The following is a 17,876-nucleotide window of genomic DNA, read 5'->3' as shown; positions in this document are numbered from 1 at the left end:
TTGCAGGTTCCAGAGGGGAAAAAATGCACTGTACTGTACAAGGGTTCAATTGAAGCTCTTTTCAGATGAAAACTGCATAGACTATCATAACTAATCGATTTCATCAACCAGGAATGAAGAAGAGATTGAGTTGATGTTTGGGGGCTTTTATAGCTCAAGAAACATCTTGCATCAGTTAACAAGTGAAGCGTTAACTCTTTGATTGACTTCTTTTTAAAACGTGAACGCAGGTATTTCCGCTAGTGACTCTGACAGTAAGGAAATAGATATTATATACAGTGTCAAATCATCATAAATATCACTCTGTCTTAAGCAAATAAAAATATAAACTAGGTCTTTCATCAACAGGAGCCTGGCTTGTCTGTGTATTGAACAAAGACTTCTGACATCTATTTAAAAAATCTAACACATAACAGAATCTATATAGTTTAATGTAAAATTAAGTAAATGCATAGACTGTTTTTTTTTTTTCTTCTTTTAATTAAACAGTCAGTCTCATAAAGTAGGCTTACTTTGTCAGTCCTAAATGCATTAATTTGTTGATCCTCGCCTTTAGGGAGCTCTACATCAATGGTAATGAGCTGCAATGTGGGGGTGCCATTGAGCTGCTGAGACCTGTTGCTGAAAACAGCCAAAAAATGGCAGAGATCCAAAACAGGACCACATCCATCACAGGTGTGTATGTTAGTTTATCAACTTTCACCTAATTCATTCTATCAATAGTACAGATGACAGACACCGACCAACACACATTCCGTCAGGGGTGGAATGTCTGAGAAGTGAAAGACTATATTCTGGTGATTGTCCGCATTGGATGACGTCTGTTGGTGCAGTGTGAATTGGTCGTAAAAGATCAAGATAAGACTTCTCCCTTAAGGTTTCTGTTTTTCTAAACCTCAGAGTTCTGCATGAGTGGGATACATATGCAGTGTGTAATGTTATGCAATGGAATGTGTCAAGTAACTAAGTTATTAGAATCATCTCCTCAACTTACCAGTAGACATTAAAGCGTGTAAAGTAACCTCATTTTGTGCATTTTGTTTTCTCCTTTCAGACGAGACAGAGTTGATCTCCCAAATGAGCAATATGTCTTCCAGGCAAAAGAAAGCAAAGAACAAAGGTACTGAGTTGTTTTCTCTTCCTCGGAAAACCACATCAGGAGCCTCATAAAGCCTGAAGCATATATATTATATTATTTAGCTATGTCCAAACATAAACATATTCATACAGCCTTAAAATAATACAACAAAAACCTAACTAAACTGTGTCCACATATTCACAGAGTTATCACTAAGAGCTCTGAAGGGATCTTGGTTTCCCTCGTGTTAAACATCACAAAACCCCCATTGATACCACCTGAACAAATATTCTCGCTTAGGACTCCTGTTACAGCACCTTGACAACGCAACACATCCACAGACAATGGGGAGGAGAAACAGGAAAGACACATATGCTTGTACATAGTCCTAGGCAGATATACACCGAACTCTTTTAATCAAAGCAACTTATTTTTGTGGCTTTCTGTACATGAAGAATCGTGGCTCTTTCTGAGGGATTGGGGCCATTTCTTTCCCATTTGTGTCTCATGACAATATTGATATAATTAACATGAAAAAAGCAAATAGTAGATAAGGGTCTAATTCTAGCGATTCACATGAAAGATAATCCAAGAAGATAATTCATTAAGAGAAAAACACACCAGCTTTGCATACATGCATAGACAACATGCATAGAAAACAGAAGAAACTATAAATATATTGGGTGAGAGAGCATGGACACATAGGATGTTAACTAACTGAACAAGTGTGGAACATATTCAGTAACTAAGGGAACAAATGAGAACATACATAGGCTATGTCCGAAATCGCCCTGTAAAAAACTGTTGCTTTACTATTTGAGGGGACAGCCATTTGTTGTGGTGTCCGGAACCATAGTGGACGTTATCGAGTACACTCATTCAATCCCATAATGCACCGCAATGAGTGTACAACTGATGTACATTCAACAGTTAGAGAATACCCACAATGCACTGTAAGGGTTGTGCCAAATTTATTCCCGCGTCTCGCCAAAATACGGCGCTTGCAGCTGAATCTTTTATCCATCCATTTTCCAAACCGCTGGTCCTATACGGAGTAATATACAGGTATAAATGAATTGTTTATTCATTATTAAATTGTTTGATTAAGGTTTATACATCCTAGTTTCCATAACAGAGTTCAAGATAAATCTGTTCATTACTACTGGAGCTGCCAGTTTGCTAAGTTCCAATTAATTATTAAACAGCAAGCACAAACTATGTAAAAGCGGCAGCTCTTCCGGTGCACTCAGTGTGCAAATTCACTCAATCGTTTTCATTCACTCCTTCAAGTGAACTATATTAGTGGAGTAATGTAGGAAATAGTGAATGGGGGGGTATAGGGGGAGATTTCGAACACAGCTATAGAAATCGTGACAACCAAGGAAAAAGGAACTAAACACACTGAGAAAACGGGAACAAAGGAATGAAACAAACTTCAGAACAAAAGTCTCTGAACAGAAATCAAACCAGACTAGCTGTGCAAATCTGCACAGCTACTGTTACATTTGTATTGGTTAAATGTGTTGTGGAAGTTAGAATATTATTAATTCTTATCAAATTTTACTTTTAATATTTGGTGCAGTCTTCCTGGTGGTCTTCCCAATTTCGATGGTGATTACTGCCATTTACATGGATTGCATGGGATTTTTTTTGAAAGATCAGCTGTAACCTTTTCAAATTAAACTACATACTAAAAATAAACAAAAAACACAAACAAAATGATGGGACTTGTAGCTCCGTTTCTACGTTAGCTTCACACACATTACCACGCACGACCGCACGTGGACGGGCACTTATAAATTAAATATGATAAATGTTTTCACACACATAAATCGATCATGTTGTCAAAGGGAGGCCATAACTGAACTTGTGGTTTGTGGTAATGAGTGAATCTGGTCTCACACTCTGGTTGCCACATTCTCAGTGCGGCCAATAGCATTTAGCTGTTTCCTCAAAAACCTTCCCACTACCCTGTTGGCCAACGAGAGAACTAAGGGACAGACACATTGTGTGTTTAAATTTACAGGCCTCTCAGTCAGAGTTAATTAATCTAGTTTCCCCTTTTAATTATATTTTCTTGTTTATGCACTGTGTTATTATAAAAATGAATTGCATCTCTTGATGAATGGGAGGAGGTAGTGAGTCATGTCAATTTGATGGATGTCAGATTAGGTTCAGCTGTGGATGACATGTTGTTGTGGTTACTGGTTAGGAAAGAAGACGAAGAAGAAAAGAGAAAAAACAAAGAGCGGTCCTGGTGCTGCAGAGGGTCCGTGGCTAGAGAAGCTGCACATGTTTGATAACTCCATTGATCACCCAGGAAAGGAGGGACCAAATCAACTAACTCAATTCTTGGAGCTCCTTTGCATGTGAGTGTACATGACTCTGTATATACGGTTGAGTATATTGTTCAAAATGTCATCTGTCTTTTCTTGGCAACTGGAGTTGTCAACACAGATGATATATTTTTTACCATAAAATATATGCTTAAAGCTATACTGTGTAGGATTTTCTTACATCTAGCGGTGAAATTGTATATGACTACCAACTGAATATTACTTTCTAGCCTCTCCCATTCCCAGGGCATTTTAACTCCTACGGTGGCCGTATTATTGCAAATCTGCTGGCAGTCGCAAGTAATCTCCCTCTCACATTCGTCACAGTGCTAATGAGTGTAAAACGCGAAGGGCGAAGCTTGAATTTCCAGGCATGACCCTCTTTGTCTAATGTATTTTCAAGATGGATGCACAACATGGCTTCTGCCATTCGAGAGACTCGCTCAGAAGCAGAAAATTACGCTACTGGTTGGAGATGTGTGTTCGGTTGCTCGAGTTTTATTCCGTTTTTTTATTCCCAACTGTACATTGGTTAGGAATGAAATGACTAGAATTCATTCACACCTATACTATTGAATCAACGTATCACCAGTGCTCGGATTCACTTCCATGGTGCTGTCAAGTACGACTTGACAGTCTGTGAGGTAAACTAAATGTTATTGGCTATTTGAAAAGGGCGAGGAGCCATTCAATATGTCCCGCTGTAGCTTCCTTTTTCAGTGGAAATGAGGCACTTCAGTGGACCTTTAAAATGCATTGACAGGCTAACTTTCACCAGATAAAGCTACTGCTGTAACATGTATGTTCTGTGTTCCCTCCTTCATTGTGTTTTTGGTTCTGTCCTGTGACCTGGTTTTCCTCGGTCTGTTTAATTAGTCATCATATCCACCTGTGTCTTGTTAATAACTCATTAGTTCCCTTTGTTTGTTCATGCTTATAAGCCTTCAGTTCTCCCTTGGTGTTTGTCGGTTCTCGTTAGCGTGTGTGATTTTCTCCTACGTTTGTTCCTGTTTCCAGAATATCTTTATTAAAGTCTATCTCCTAGTATTGTTCCTCATCTTTGTGTGTTTCAATACCATGTTCCGTAACAGAAGAACTGACCCATAACCGATAAGCATGGCTTCACCTGCTGTGTTGCTGCTTTTCTTGGAGCAGGAGCAGAAGAGCCTCGAGGCCCACACATCTAGATTCCTCTATCTGGCGAGCCTCATGCACTTTTTTTATTTGGCCACTTTGAAGGAGTGCACAAAGGCCCGGTTTGGGTTCTCGAGGATCATTCATTGAGTTCATCGAGTGGGTGTTGGTGAACTCCAGTTCAGCCTACACCATCGGCCCCGCTGAGGATGACATCGTCACCAGCCCCACTCTGAACACACCCCCAGAGACCAGCCATCCACCACCGACCGGGACTGGCATGATGGAGTTGCCTGTGCCTACTGCAGACCGTGGAGACCGGCCCGGCGCGATTTAGAGCACGAACCAGACGAGTTTGGAAGGAGTCATCACCACGGAGCCTGTACCACTGCTAGAGTCTGACCAGGTGCGTGAGCCGCCAACATTGTGCATCTCTGAGGGAGTGCTTGTGGAGTTCGAGGGCTCGGTGGAAAGCCCCGCCCACTACCCCACCGCTGTGGATGAGATGTTAATGGCCTCTGGTACTTACTTAGAAAAATAAAGGATTTATTTGAGGAAGATTTGTTGGTGACATTATTCCCAGTTTCTCCAGTGTTCACTGTATCTTCAGTGCTTCCTGTATACCCAACGCCCTCTGTATCTTCAGATTGCCCACCCAGCCTCCCTCTCCCACCTCCTCAAACAGCCTGTTCCTCAGCCCCGCTTCCGCTCATCTCCCACTTACTTCAAGGATCTGCCAAGTGTCTTCAGGCCACCAGCTCCACCAACCCTAGAGGATCCCCTGGCTCCACCAACAGCCTCTGGTCCAATCGCTCCACCTCGGCCTGTTGACACTTCGGCTCCACCTTGGCTCCGCCCTCCCTCGGCTCCACCGGAAACCATTGGCCATACGGTTCCACCGGGCTCCCTCGTCCCTCCGGCTTCGCCTTGGTCGGACATCGTCCTGCCTGCGCCTTCGGCACTATCTGATCCGCCCTCCCCCAGGCTCCGCCTTAGTCCTCTGTCCCTCCAGCTCTGCATCAGTCCTCTGGTTCACTCGGATGCTCGCCGCCGCAGATCCACCTAGGTCTCCAGTACCATCAGTGTCACGTGGGCTGTTCGGCCTGTCAGCTCCACCAGTGTCTCCATCATCAGTGGCTGCATCTTCGCCGGTCATCCCCAGGGGGTCTTCCATCAAGTTGTCTCCTTAAAGTCTATCTCCTAGTATTATTCATTGTCTTACTCAGTATTCTTGTGGTTTTCCAATATAAAATGTATAAACATTCTTAACTCAAGATATATATTTACCTGAAAAGAAAATCTGTAAAAAGTTTATGCTATAACAATGAAACGAAAAATATCAGCCAATTTTGTAAGAAAAGCAAAATTTTTCCCTCACTCCATTGGGAGATATTTTTTTCTCAATTTAAGCATAAAATCACTTTTATTTTGAAACATTTAGAAAACAAGATTTTTGACATCTTGCTTCTCAATAAATGTATCTTTCAGTAACACTTTGGAATAGTTGTGTCATTGAATCACTTTTTGCAGGGTGAATTAGCCTCGTCCCTTCAAACACACGCCCTCACGCCCTCGGTCTAAAAGCCTGTACTATTAATTTGCATTCCCATTCATCTCAATTGCATTTGCTTTACTAGGCCTTAATGCCCAGGGACGTACGTGACCTGCATGCTGCTATCTTTACTATTGGGCTCTTAATTTGTTTTTTGAAAAGTTTTTTTTTAGCCAATCACCTGAGCTGTGATTTATTACTCTGAAACCAGTCAAGTCACCTTCATTTATATAGCGCTTTTAACAATATAGATTGTTTCAAAGCAGCTTTACAGTGATAATAGGAAATTAAAGTAACAGAGATTGTTTTGGCTTTACAGCAGCTCTAGAATAAAGTTTGTTTTGATTGATTCACTTCCGTTGCAACGATCATTAGTTATTAACTTAGGGGCCGCTAACACGACACCGTTCTAGCAGAAAACCCGGTAACACTTTACAATAAGGTTCATTAGTTAACATTAGTTAATGTATTAACTAACATGAACTAACCATGAGCAATCCATTTGTTAGTGTATTTGTTAATCTTTGTTAACGTTAGTTAATAAAAATAGAGCTGTTCATTGTTAGTTCATGTTAGTTCACAGTGCATTAAATAATGTTAACAAGATTTTAATAAAGTATTAGTAAATGATGAAATTAACATTAACAAAGATTAATAAATGCTGTATACGTGCGGTTCATTGTTAGTTCATGTTAACTAATGTAGTTAACTAATGTTAACTAACGAACCTTATTGTAAAGTGTTACCGAAAACCCTTAATGCGATCCGGCCACTCATTTGCACAAAACGGTGCCTGGTGGCTCGAGAACGCAAACCATGAAATAGGTTCCAAGGTACAAGCCTTGAAAAATGTATAATACAGAATTTACACGTAGCCACGTGAACCGGAATTATCCCAACAACGTTTTATCTTTACAGAGGTAAAGGGAAGGGAAAGAGGCCTTCACAGGGGAGAGACTAGTTGACACTTCAGGACTGCGTTGTCGTTGTGTCCAGGTGCAGGTCCTTCATCATATCTGGATACGGCCTGGATCCGGCGGACTGCAGTAAACCTCGGGATAAACAGAGACACTAATATTAGCGTAGACGCCATCCTTCTTATGATGTAACAAGTACATCAGGATTTAAGGGAAGTGTTACCGGTTCCGGCTGACTAAATCTATTCAGTCTAACATTGAATTATAGAAGTCTATAATGTGTTATGTGTATGCTAGGTCAAAGAGATGTGTTTTTAGTCTAGATTTGAACCGACAGAGCGTGTCTGCTTCCCAGACAATGTTAGGAAGACCAAAGTTTTGGTGCTAAATAGGAAAAGGATCTACCACCAGCAGTCGATTTTGATATTCTAGGTATTATTAACTGGCCGGAACTTTGAGATCGCAATAGACGTGACAGACTTTAATGCGTTAAGAGCTCGCTCAAGTACTGGGGAGCTAAACCATTTAGCGCTTTGTAAGTAATCAGCAATATTTTAAAATGTATACGATGTTTAATAGGATGCCAATGCAGTGTTGACAGAATATGGTCATACTTCCAGGTTCTGGTAAGAACTCTAGCTGCCGCGTTTTGGACCAGCTGTAGTTTGTTTATTACTGTAAGCGTACAGGGCAACCACCCATAATAGCATTACAATAATCTAGCCTTGATGTCATGAACGCATGATCTAATTGTTCCGCATTTGTCATTGAGAGCATATGACGTAATTTAGATATATTTTTAAGATGGAAAAATGCAGTTTTACAGATACTAGACACGTGACTTTCAAATGAAAAATTGGTATCAAAGAGCACGCTCAGGTTCCTTACCGACGACGAAGACTTGACAGAGCAGCCATCAAGTGTTAGACAGTATTCTAAGTTAGTACGTGAGGAAGTTTTATGTCCAATAATTAGAATCTCTGTTTTTTCAGAATTAAGTAGTAGAAAATTACCAACCCGATCTCACGGCAATTCGTACGAATTTTACGAGGTGGCTAATTCGTACAAATTCATACAACCTCAATCGTACAAATTCGTACGATTTTTGCTAATTTGTACATATTTTACGAGTTACCAAATTCGTATGAATTCGGACGAATGACCTACCCCTGACCCCGCCCCTAAACCTACCCATCCCGTGGGTTTAGACAAATCGTAGGAATTCGTACGAGTGAGGTCGTACGAATTCGTACGAATTAGCCACCTTTTAATCACTCGTACGAATTGGTCGTGAAATAACGTTGAAATTACTAGTCATCCAGTTTTTTATATCAGCTATGCATTCCGTTAATTTTGTGAATTGGTAAGTTTCATCAGGGCGTTAAGAAATATAGAGCATATGCATATCATCAGCATAACAGTGAAAACTAATGCCATGCTTCCTATTGATATCCCCTAAGGGTAGCATGTACAGAGTGAACAGCAACTGTCCTAGTACTGAGCCATGTGGTACGCCATACTGAACTTGATCGATAAGACATTTCTTCATTTACTGCTACAAACTGATAATGGTCAGATAAGTATGATTTAAACCATGCTAATGCAATTCCACTAATGCCAACATAATTTTCAAGTCTATTTAAAAGAATGTTGATTTTATTATTTTTTACAATAAAAATAATATATTATATTATTATTTTGTATGACATTTTATGCATAGTATGCTATTTCAGAATAATTTCTCACTGCCTGCAATTAAACAGTTCAAGCATGAGACTCAATTCATTACAAACACCAGCATGGCAGCATCAAGGGACAGTTGAAGACTAAATGGAGATCAAATTAAATCTCTCAATTAAGTCTGTAAACAGTTAGTCCCATTCAGAATTTACTGGTCATATGAGATAGACATTTGTAGCTGTATATTCCCAATCTGATGTTTGGCAGGACGTTAATGTCACCTCTGGATTTGGCTAAGACCTTCTACACATCCTCTCTATTTGACAGTTAAGGAATTTGATGTTCTCTGCAGATAGGCCTATTAGGTAAATCCAATTTGTCCCTTCTTTTTCTGTTCTGCATTCTTCTTCCCGTGTGAAAAAGGCGAACACTGGATGTAATGTAATATTTTCGGACTCCTAATTGCATGTTATTTGCATCTTTACATGTAATTTCATAATTACTTCTATTGTCTTTAAATGGTTAAAGTGTAGACAACAAGCAATTATGGTAAACTAAATTTAATTGATTTCGAAACTTGTATTTCATGTCTAAAAATATATTTGTAATTACACATTTGCAATGAAGTTGCAATTTTAGCATATTTAAAATATGTTTTACTTACAATTATTGAATACACACAGAGAAATTATAATCAAGTATTTTACATGTGGTTTCGTATGTTTGTCGACACATCAAAATAAATGTACTTCTTTAAAGCATAACAAAAGGTTGTTAAAACAGTGATTTAAATGTACTGGCAACCAGTGTAATTATGTAAGGAGAGGAGTGACATGTGCTCTCTTCGGCTCATTAAAGACCACTCTAGCTGCAGCATTTTGGATCAGTTGCAGAGGTTTGACAGTGCAAGCTGGAAAACCTGCCAGGAGAGCATTACAATAGGCCAGTCTGGATAGAACAAGTGCTTGGACAAGGAGTTGTGTAGCATGCTCTGATAGGAAACCCCTGATCCTCCTAATGTTGTATAAGGCAAATCTGCAGGACTGGGCAGTTCTAGCAATGTGGTCTGTAAAGTTCAATTCTGCGGTTCCCAAGATGCCCTTCGTTTCTAGGATTGACAGGAGGATCTGGTGGTTAACTGTGTCAAAGGCAGCAGACAGATCCAGCATGATGAGAACTGAGGATTTGGAAGCTGCTCTTGCCAGTCTCAGAGCTTCAATTACCGAGAGCAGGGCAGTCTCAGTTGAGTGTCCACTTTTGAAACCAGACTGGTTGTTGTCCAGGGGGTTGTTCTAGGTAAGAAAGGAAGAGATCTGGTTGAAAACAACTCGTTCAAGTGTTTTCACAACGAATGGTAGGGGTACTGGTCTGTAATTTTCGAGATGTGCTGGATTTAGAATGAGTTTCTTAAGCAGTGGGGTTACCCAAGCCTGCTTAAATGCTGTGGGAAAAGTACCAGTGTGAAGAGAGGTGTTTATGATGTGCGTGAGTGCAGGTACAACTGAAATGGCTTGAAGCACACTTTGACGCACATACTAAGAGATTTATCTTTGTACCAGCCAAATACAGCTGTCTTTCTCCTCAGCCTGCATACCTTTACATCATCTTTTATGCACCAAGTTCAGATTCAATAATTGCTCATCTCATAGTCACACATACATCTACATGTACTAGTTTCTGGACTGTTATGGATGTTAAATGATAAGATCATAGTAGCCATTAAAAAATAAAGCATTTCCCTTTTCACTCTCAAGTCCGATAAACATGATTTTTAGCGAACTGAACATTTTCACAGTAGTCTTAAACAAGGCAAATCATGCATTACTGGTTATTCATTTTTTCCCCTAAAGTGAGTGAACAGACTTTTGGCATTGCCATCTGAGCAGCAAAACACTCCATTTCTGTTTTACACAAGCATCTGCAACATATATGCAGGTCTTATTTATTTGAACGTCCATATTAACAGATTACAGCACTTACAGCTCCACAGCAGAACCACAATTGCAAGTAAAGTTTTGCACATCACATGCAGAACTTAGAAAATACAGTCCAAATACTCTTAACTAGTGTAAAATTTCTACAAAGTAACAAAATACACACCCATTGTTTGAAAAAAATACGCCTGTTGAACTTGATACAAGTTCCACATGTTGTGACAGGCACACAAACAGCAGTTTCTACTCAGTAAATCTGACTGAATCCAGATGATTTAGTTTTTAGCTTCACTTTGGTGTTCTGAGTAATTACCATTTGGATGTAAATGTGGTTCCCTTTCTCATGTAAATTTTATAATTTATGACCATTATCATATCACATTGAAAATATTCAATAACCCAAAATTTCATATATTTTTTTCTGTCGGCTATAGAACAGCAGTTTGGTTGCACAGCAGAAAAGCTACTTCGCTTTCTGTACAACAGGAAGGACCAGAGAGAGGGCGGCAAATGATCATGAACAACTAAACTATGATTGTTTTTGGCGCAAAACAACATTGGCTAACATTATAACAAGTGAACCAGAAACTGATTTCTTTGGCGACTCACTGAATATTCTTAATTAACACTGATTAAAATACCTTCTGTCGGCATTTGCAATTGAAATCTTTTACAGCTGTTACTGTTTCTCAACATGTTTGTATTAATTGTTTTGTTAGATGGTAGACTTAAGTTTGGATTGGCCACAATGAGTGAATACTTTTATCATATGTCAGAACAGTTGATCCTATAACGCATCAAACTCAACTGTAAATGTCTATAAATGTCTTTCAGTCTAGTTCAGTTCTCCAGTCACCTGACCGAACTGGACCTTGGTGAGAATCACATTGGAGAGGATGGTGGGAAAGTGCTTTTAGAGGCCCTGAGAGAGAGACAAACAGGTGTGAACTTTAATGTGATGGAAATACGACTCTAGAGGTGACCTCATGAAAAGATTTTAGGTGATGTAGTTACATTGTACTTACTCAAATAAGTACTGAGTAATATTAACTAATTACATGTACTTAAAGATTCAGTCCGTAACTTTTGGCGCTCTAGCGGTTAATAAACAGAACTGCATGGGTCTTGCGGATGCACATTGTAGCCGGAGCTACTTCTCTCTGTTTATGTCTATGACGAGTCACGCAGGTACTGGGATACTCCGCAGCGATACCAGTATCAGTCTAAAATAGTCTGAATATAAACACTTATTAGGTGTACCGTAGTGATTCAGGATAAGACAAAAACACGGTTTGGAAAATGGATTCATGATGTACTCGCTCATTATATACTTTTTGGTAAATTTTGAACACAAAAAAAGTTACGGCCTGGAGCTTTAATAGAGTTATGCTAAGGGTTTGGTTTAGAGTTAATTAATTGTAATTGCATAATTGTATCTTTTGGCGTTCCTATTATTATTATTCCGTTTCTTCTTCTTCTCCTTTTGAGTCTATGGAAAGCCAATAGAACCGTATTGTTAAAAGTTGTTAAATTTTGCACACAGATAGGAGGTAAGTCCAAACATTCACCATAGCAAATTTGGAGACTCTAAAGCCGGGTGTTCACTGCAATTTTGGCCACAATTTGGCCGTCTGAGACAAATTTCACGAGTTCACACTTACTTACAATTCGCCTTTTGCTAAGCCACACCCTAGAATGTAGATTGACCAATCACAGCGCAGCCAAGAACGAGCTCCCACAGTGGTCCGACACTTTTTCACAGCGCTCCATTGACTTTAACACAGGCGCCTCATATTTTTGGTCTCGGCCGGCCATTACCGTTGTAGTTTTATCAAAAATTTGGTTAAACGTTGTGTCTGGGGCATTTGTAACACAGATACGCATTTCCCAGAGAGGTTGGAGGGGGGTGTCCCTTCTCAAACCGAAGTCAAATCCTGACAAGTGTCGTCTAGCACACGCTGCTAGTAAATACAACGTTATACTCGCGTAGTCCATTTGCGTTGTAATAACGATTATAGAAGTGAATAGAGACCTACCCAGCTTTGCATGAACAGTGTTGCTCCTTGATATTGTTAGTCCCAGCCTCCGTCTCGATTAGTAGGATATGCGGTGGTTCATTTTTTGACTGTGACCGGTATGCTTTTGCCTCTATTTGGATGCCTTGTTGTTCCTTGTGTTTTACCTGTATGTCGTGAGCCTTCGAACGTATATTGCAGCCGCTTTTGCCTACTTCTATCGGACACTTTATTTGCTGCTTTATAAAAGTTTGATAAACTTTCAGCAGGAAGAGCTGTCACAGCATAAGCCATGTTGATACCAGAGCCCAGATGAAGTTTGTTTGTCGGACGTAGCAACAGTAACTAAGAGGGGCGGGGCTTAGCCAAAGGCGAATTAAAGGGAATAAAGTATAATGCGTATTTGGTGTGCTGTCCGGGCGGAGGGCTCCGAGCTCGGAATTCGGCCCGAACCCAGAGTACTCCCCCTTGTATGTAAAGTGGTTTAGGACTAGAAGAGTGGAGAAGGGGTGGTGGAGGGACGCTGCTAAACTGTCAGAGAAATGAGGTGAGACTGCTGAGTCTATACGTTTTAACAAAAGCCAGAACCAATGCCGTATAAGGGGTGTGTCATAGTGATGATTCACGAGCCTTTGCAATGACGTAGTTATCGTGCGACTCAGTTACTCTAGAAGAAAGTTTGTGTTCGTCATCGATACAAGAAAGAACGAAAAAATGTCTGCAAGCACCCGTCACATCCAACGTCACGCGTCTTTCCGGAACATACACGGGTTGTGTGTGAACGCGCTCTCTGATTCCGGCAAATCACTGGCAGTGTGAATGAAGCAAAATCAAACGAACCCGGGTCAAATCCCGGGTCAATTTATCCGTGTATTTTCCGGAATCTCTGTGTGAAAGGGGCTAGTATTGATGATGTAAAACTCCCAATAGCGCGTGCGTCCGTTTTTAACGCATCTTTCTTGACTGTCGTACAAGTCTGACATTAATGACAACTGAGATCTTTACAGCGATGATCATGTTCGTACAGTCTGACAAGCAACAATCGTAAAGAAATATTATAATTCGCACAGTGTGCACCCGGCTTAACTCAACCCCTTTAGCACCACCAGCTGTCCAAAGTTGCACACACGTTTATGCTAATAACTTTTGAACCGTAAGGGCTAGAGACAAAAAAAGTCCTCTGATTCCTTGTGTATTGTGAATAACATGACCTGAACATATTCAATTAGTGAATTCTGGATATGCCATTTTTAAAAAGTAAATAGGTCTACTAATTATTGTATCTTCTTTCTCATCACTTCCCAGAATGTTCTCAGATATTTCCCTAACATCTGGTAACATTTCCCTAAACGATAATAGAATGTTATCTGGTCTTTAATAATGTTCTCAAAACGTCAGCACAAAAACATTGTCTATGCATCATTCATGGAATGTTCGTCAAACATTTTTAAGTGTTAGTTTGTTTCAGAGAACATTCAAAAGTAACATTCTTGTAATACTTGCAAAATGAAATGTTCCCTTAATGTTCACATAATCCAGAGAGCATTCAGAAATAATGTTTTCTATAGTCTTAGAACATATTTTTGTTAGCTGGGTTCTTTCTCATGAGTGCCACATTGGAGAGGAACGCTATCGCAAATTAATGACTTCAATTTAGGTCTGTTCCTCACACAAACTATGGCTTTTATGGATTCAGAAGACTTGATAAAAGTCTGGATATGTGTTGGTAGTGGATGACAGTTTGGTATAATGCGATTGTTAATCATTTTCCTTCCTATTATCATCTCCTTGACAGCTAAACTATCTCCAATTAAGATCCAAGTTTCAACACGCATGTCCACAGAAACATTCAGTGCCATTTTGAAAAGCGCAAAGGAACTTAAATCTGGGAAAAAGAGAAGAAAAACAAAGGTGCGGTAAGATATTGTGATGCTGAAAAATGTACAGTAGCCCTAAAAAGGATTTGGTAATGCCTGTATAAATGTGTAAACAAATGATCAGAACTAGGCAATCTCTTTATTTTTGCAACACTTTTTTAGTCATAAGACTTCAAATCATTTTTGGGGACACTGTATTTGCTTGAAATGTCTTAAAAAATGAATTCATAGAAGAATAAATATCTGTAATAACTGTCTTATTTTATCATTTCTAGGGAAAAAAAAAGTAATGCATCTGTCTGGAGGATATTGAAAGTATGTTACTGGTTTACACAATGTTTTTTCAAACTATTTCACCATGTTTTAAGTTTGTCGCCAATGTTTTTTGGGAATCATCCTCTTTTAAGTCTGAATTGTGTTCGACAACAGCCGCACACCAAATGTGAACGCACAACAGACTCGTGGATTATGAAGCATCTATTTGTCAGTGGTGCAGCAGGGGTTCTGGATCGGATCTTATTTTGTTGTCACTCTATTGGGAGCTCAAAATAGCATAAGGATGTTTGTTCTTCTTTAGTGCTTCTTCCGTTTCCTTCTCCTTTCACATCTTTGCTGACAAAATGTGAGTCCTTGTTTGGTTTGGTTTTTTCCTGAACAGTCTAATACATGCAATGTTTATATTTTACAGAATAATGTGAAAAAAGTTGTTAGCATTTATTTGTGTGTTTCTGTGCGAGTCTGCCCGTCATGTGGAGAGCAGAGCAGACTCGTGGATATTTTTTCTGGTAAATTTGGTTTTGTCTCCACCCTATGGCCAAGAATGATTCTGCACTGTTGTATCCATTTCGCCTGTTTTACTTTTGGCTCTTGTTACCTCACAAAATAAAGTGAATCCAAACATGAAGTTTGACTGCTTAATGTAGAATTTGTTTTGTCTAGCATACATTTAACAAGGAATGACTGATTGTATGGCTCCAAAATATAATGGTGTAAAATAATAAAATACCATAATGAACTGGTAAAACCAATCAATAAACGTCTTGTAATAAACCGCCTAACATATTTCAGATCTTTTTGTCACCACCAAAATGATCAATTATCAATATATTTAAGCCAATAGACCTTACTTGGATAAGGCCTACTTGATTTTTTTCTAAAAACACCCATTAGGTCCTTCTAAATAAAAGTATGATTGTTCTTAATTGTTTTGCAAATTTGATTTTAGTACTTTTTGTTTAAATATTTTAACTAATTCAGAACTGTATATCTGAACATGTTTTTGTCCTGTTACAGAATTGTGCAGAAACAGAATAAACATTTATTGTGTTCATTACAGTGGGTTTCCATGAAAAATTACAGAGAAGTAACGGGCTAGTATAGCCTAGTATTTTTCTTGCAAATTTATCCGTCAGTCAAAGTTGTATAAGTTATAAACTGTAAGATTTATATGCATGTATGACATCTTTAGGTATTAGATGTCAAAACAAATAATAACAATATTTATTCAGAAAGATAAAACACATCAGAATGAATTAAACAGTACAGTCTCCCCGGATAAATCATTGTTTTGTCCGCCGCCACAAGGAGTCGCTGTGATTTATTCACGCAGCAAAATAAACACTAATATATTTTGTATTAGGGCCCATCCACACTACTGCGTTTTAGTTTAGAAACGGATAATTAAAACGAATACGATCTCCGTCCACACCACCGTTTTAGCTGCGTATTAGAATTGATCTCCGTCCACATTAAAACGACTGAAAACGCGGATCACGTGACCTTTCACCAACACTGGGCATGCGCGCGCCGGTGTAAACACAACTTCATTGATAAAATTATCCCACCATGCTCTGGGTTAACCCCAAACCGACGCTCCATGTACGGTCAACGCCGCCGCTGCACACGGGAATTGTCACAGATCGCTCGAATAATAGCTTGACTCCGGCGCATGTAGGCCGTTATAGCGCTGTAAAATGCAGAATTTACTTGTACAACAGCTGCTAGCAAAGATATACGCCATGACTGATGACACCCAATCATAGAGCCGAGCGTGAGCCTCTACTACGTCATCGTTTCTAAAGTTCTCCGTTTTGTCCCGTCTACAATAAAACGCCCTCCGGAGATTAAAAACGAAAAACGGGTCGGCAGCGTTTCTAAACTTCTCCGTTTTGGGTCTCCGTTTTTGCCGTTTTAGTGTGGACGGGAGGTGCAAACGTAGCAAAAGGTCTCCGTTTTTAAACGAAAACGCATTAGTGTGGACGGGGCCTTAGGCTAGTGTTGTTAATGTGCAATGTGTTTTTAAGCAGTAATGTGAATGTATTTATGTCACCAGTGTCAAAGATAAATTTCCGCTCTGTGACAAACAGAATGGACAATAAAGTTCAACTCAACTCAAAGCCAAGGTCACGCATATACCCAAAAAATAGTGGATAAATGTAAGATAGTCTTACATGTTATGAGATGTTTGAGGGGAGTGCAGTGCGGTGCAAGTAGACCAGCTATGAAAACTATTTAGGCATATATAGGATTAATAAGATAAATGTTTGATTATGGATGTATAATATATGGATCTGCTTCTACAACTCAGTTAAATAAACTGGATTTGATACAGTATCGGGCTTTGAGATTATGTAGTGGGGCATATAAAACCACTCATGTGGCTGCAATCCAGGTAGAGATGGGAGAGATGCCTCTTAAATTAAGAAGAGAACAATTGGCCCTAGTTTATTGGGCAAATTTGAAGGGTCATAAAGAATACAGGATTGAACAGCACATTAGTTATAACGAGGAAACATGCTGATGGCAACTGTGAGTGTGGTAATCAAGAAACTATAGAACATGTTATAGAACATTGTCCTAAATACAATCAGGAAAAACAAACACTTATAGAACAGTTAGCGGAAATAAAGATAAACCTGAATGTTAATGATATATTGCAAAGAAATTCTAGGAAACACTGTTTTAGATGTATTTTTTATTACTTGAAAACAACAGGATTATTCCAGAGTGTAGCGATGTAGAATAGAATTCAGACTCACACTCCTATTCATAAGGTGGCGGTAATGCGCCTAAAAGCTGTTTGCCAACCGCCAAAAAAAAAAGAAGAAGAAGAAGAAGAAGATCGCGCATGCGCACAAACTATTTCCATTCATTTCTACGGAGTGGAGGAGGATTTGTCCTCATTTTTACGTCTGCACACTTTAATACAGAGCTACAGTAACTTTATCATGGATTTGGAAGGTGGCAATTATGAACCTGGTTTTGTGGGCATCAGGTTCTGTCAGGAGTGGTGAGTTTAGATGAGTTTACGCATGTTGCTGATCTGATGTGCGTGTTTGTTTTGATGGCAATAG

The 17,876-nt window shown here is 39.3% G+C and overlaps 1 protein-coding gene across 1 annotated transcript in view; it reads left to right on the top strand.

Moving 5' to 3' along the window:
* LOC130073786 (uncharacterized) overlaps positions 1-15,427 on the top strand; it is a 37,525-nt gene extending 22,098 nt beyond the window's left edge. The window contains exons 5-10 of the mRNA XM_056239403.1: positions 557-675; positions 1,055-1,120; positions 3,291-3,447; positions 11,466-11,572; positions 14,442-14,557; positions 14,799-15,427. Coding sequence (XP_056095378.1) covers positions 557-675; positions 1,055-1,120; positions 3,291-3,447; positions 11,466-11,572; positions 14,442-14,557; positions 14,799-14,813 — 580 coding nt within the window. The 3' untranslated portion in view covers positions 14,814-15,427. The remainder of the gene's footprint in view (positions 1-556; positions 676-1,054; positions 1,121-3,290; positions 3,448-11,465; positions 11,573-14,441; positions 14,558-14,798) is intronic.
* The last annotated feature ends 2,449 nt before the right edge of the window (positions 15,428-17,876 follow it).

The sequence above is a fragment of the Rhinichthys klamathensis genome, unplaced genomic scaffold (genome assembly GCF_029890125.1).
Source record: "Rhinichthys klamathensis goyatoka isolate OS25496 unplaced genomic scaffold, OSU_Roscu_1.1 h1tg000561l_1, whole genome shotgun sequence".
Classification (NCBI taxonomy): domain Eukaryota; kingdom Metazoa; phylum Chordata; class Actinopteri; order Cypriniformes; family Leuciscidae; genus Rhinichthys; species Rhinichthys klamathensis.
The sequence above is the reverse complement of the archived record's forward strand: the minus strand, read 5'-3'. Positions and strand labels throughout refer to the sequence as shown.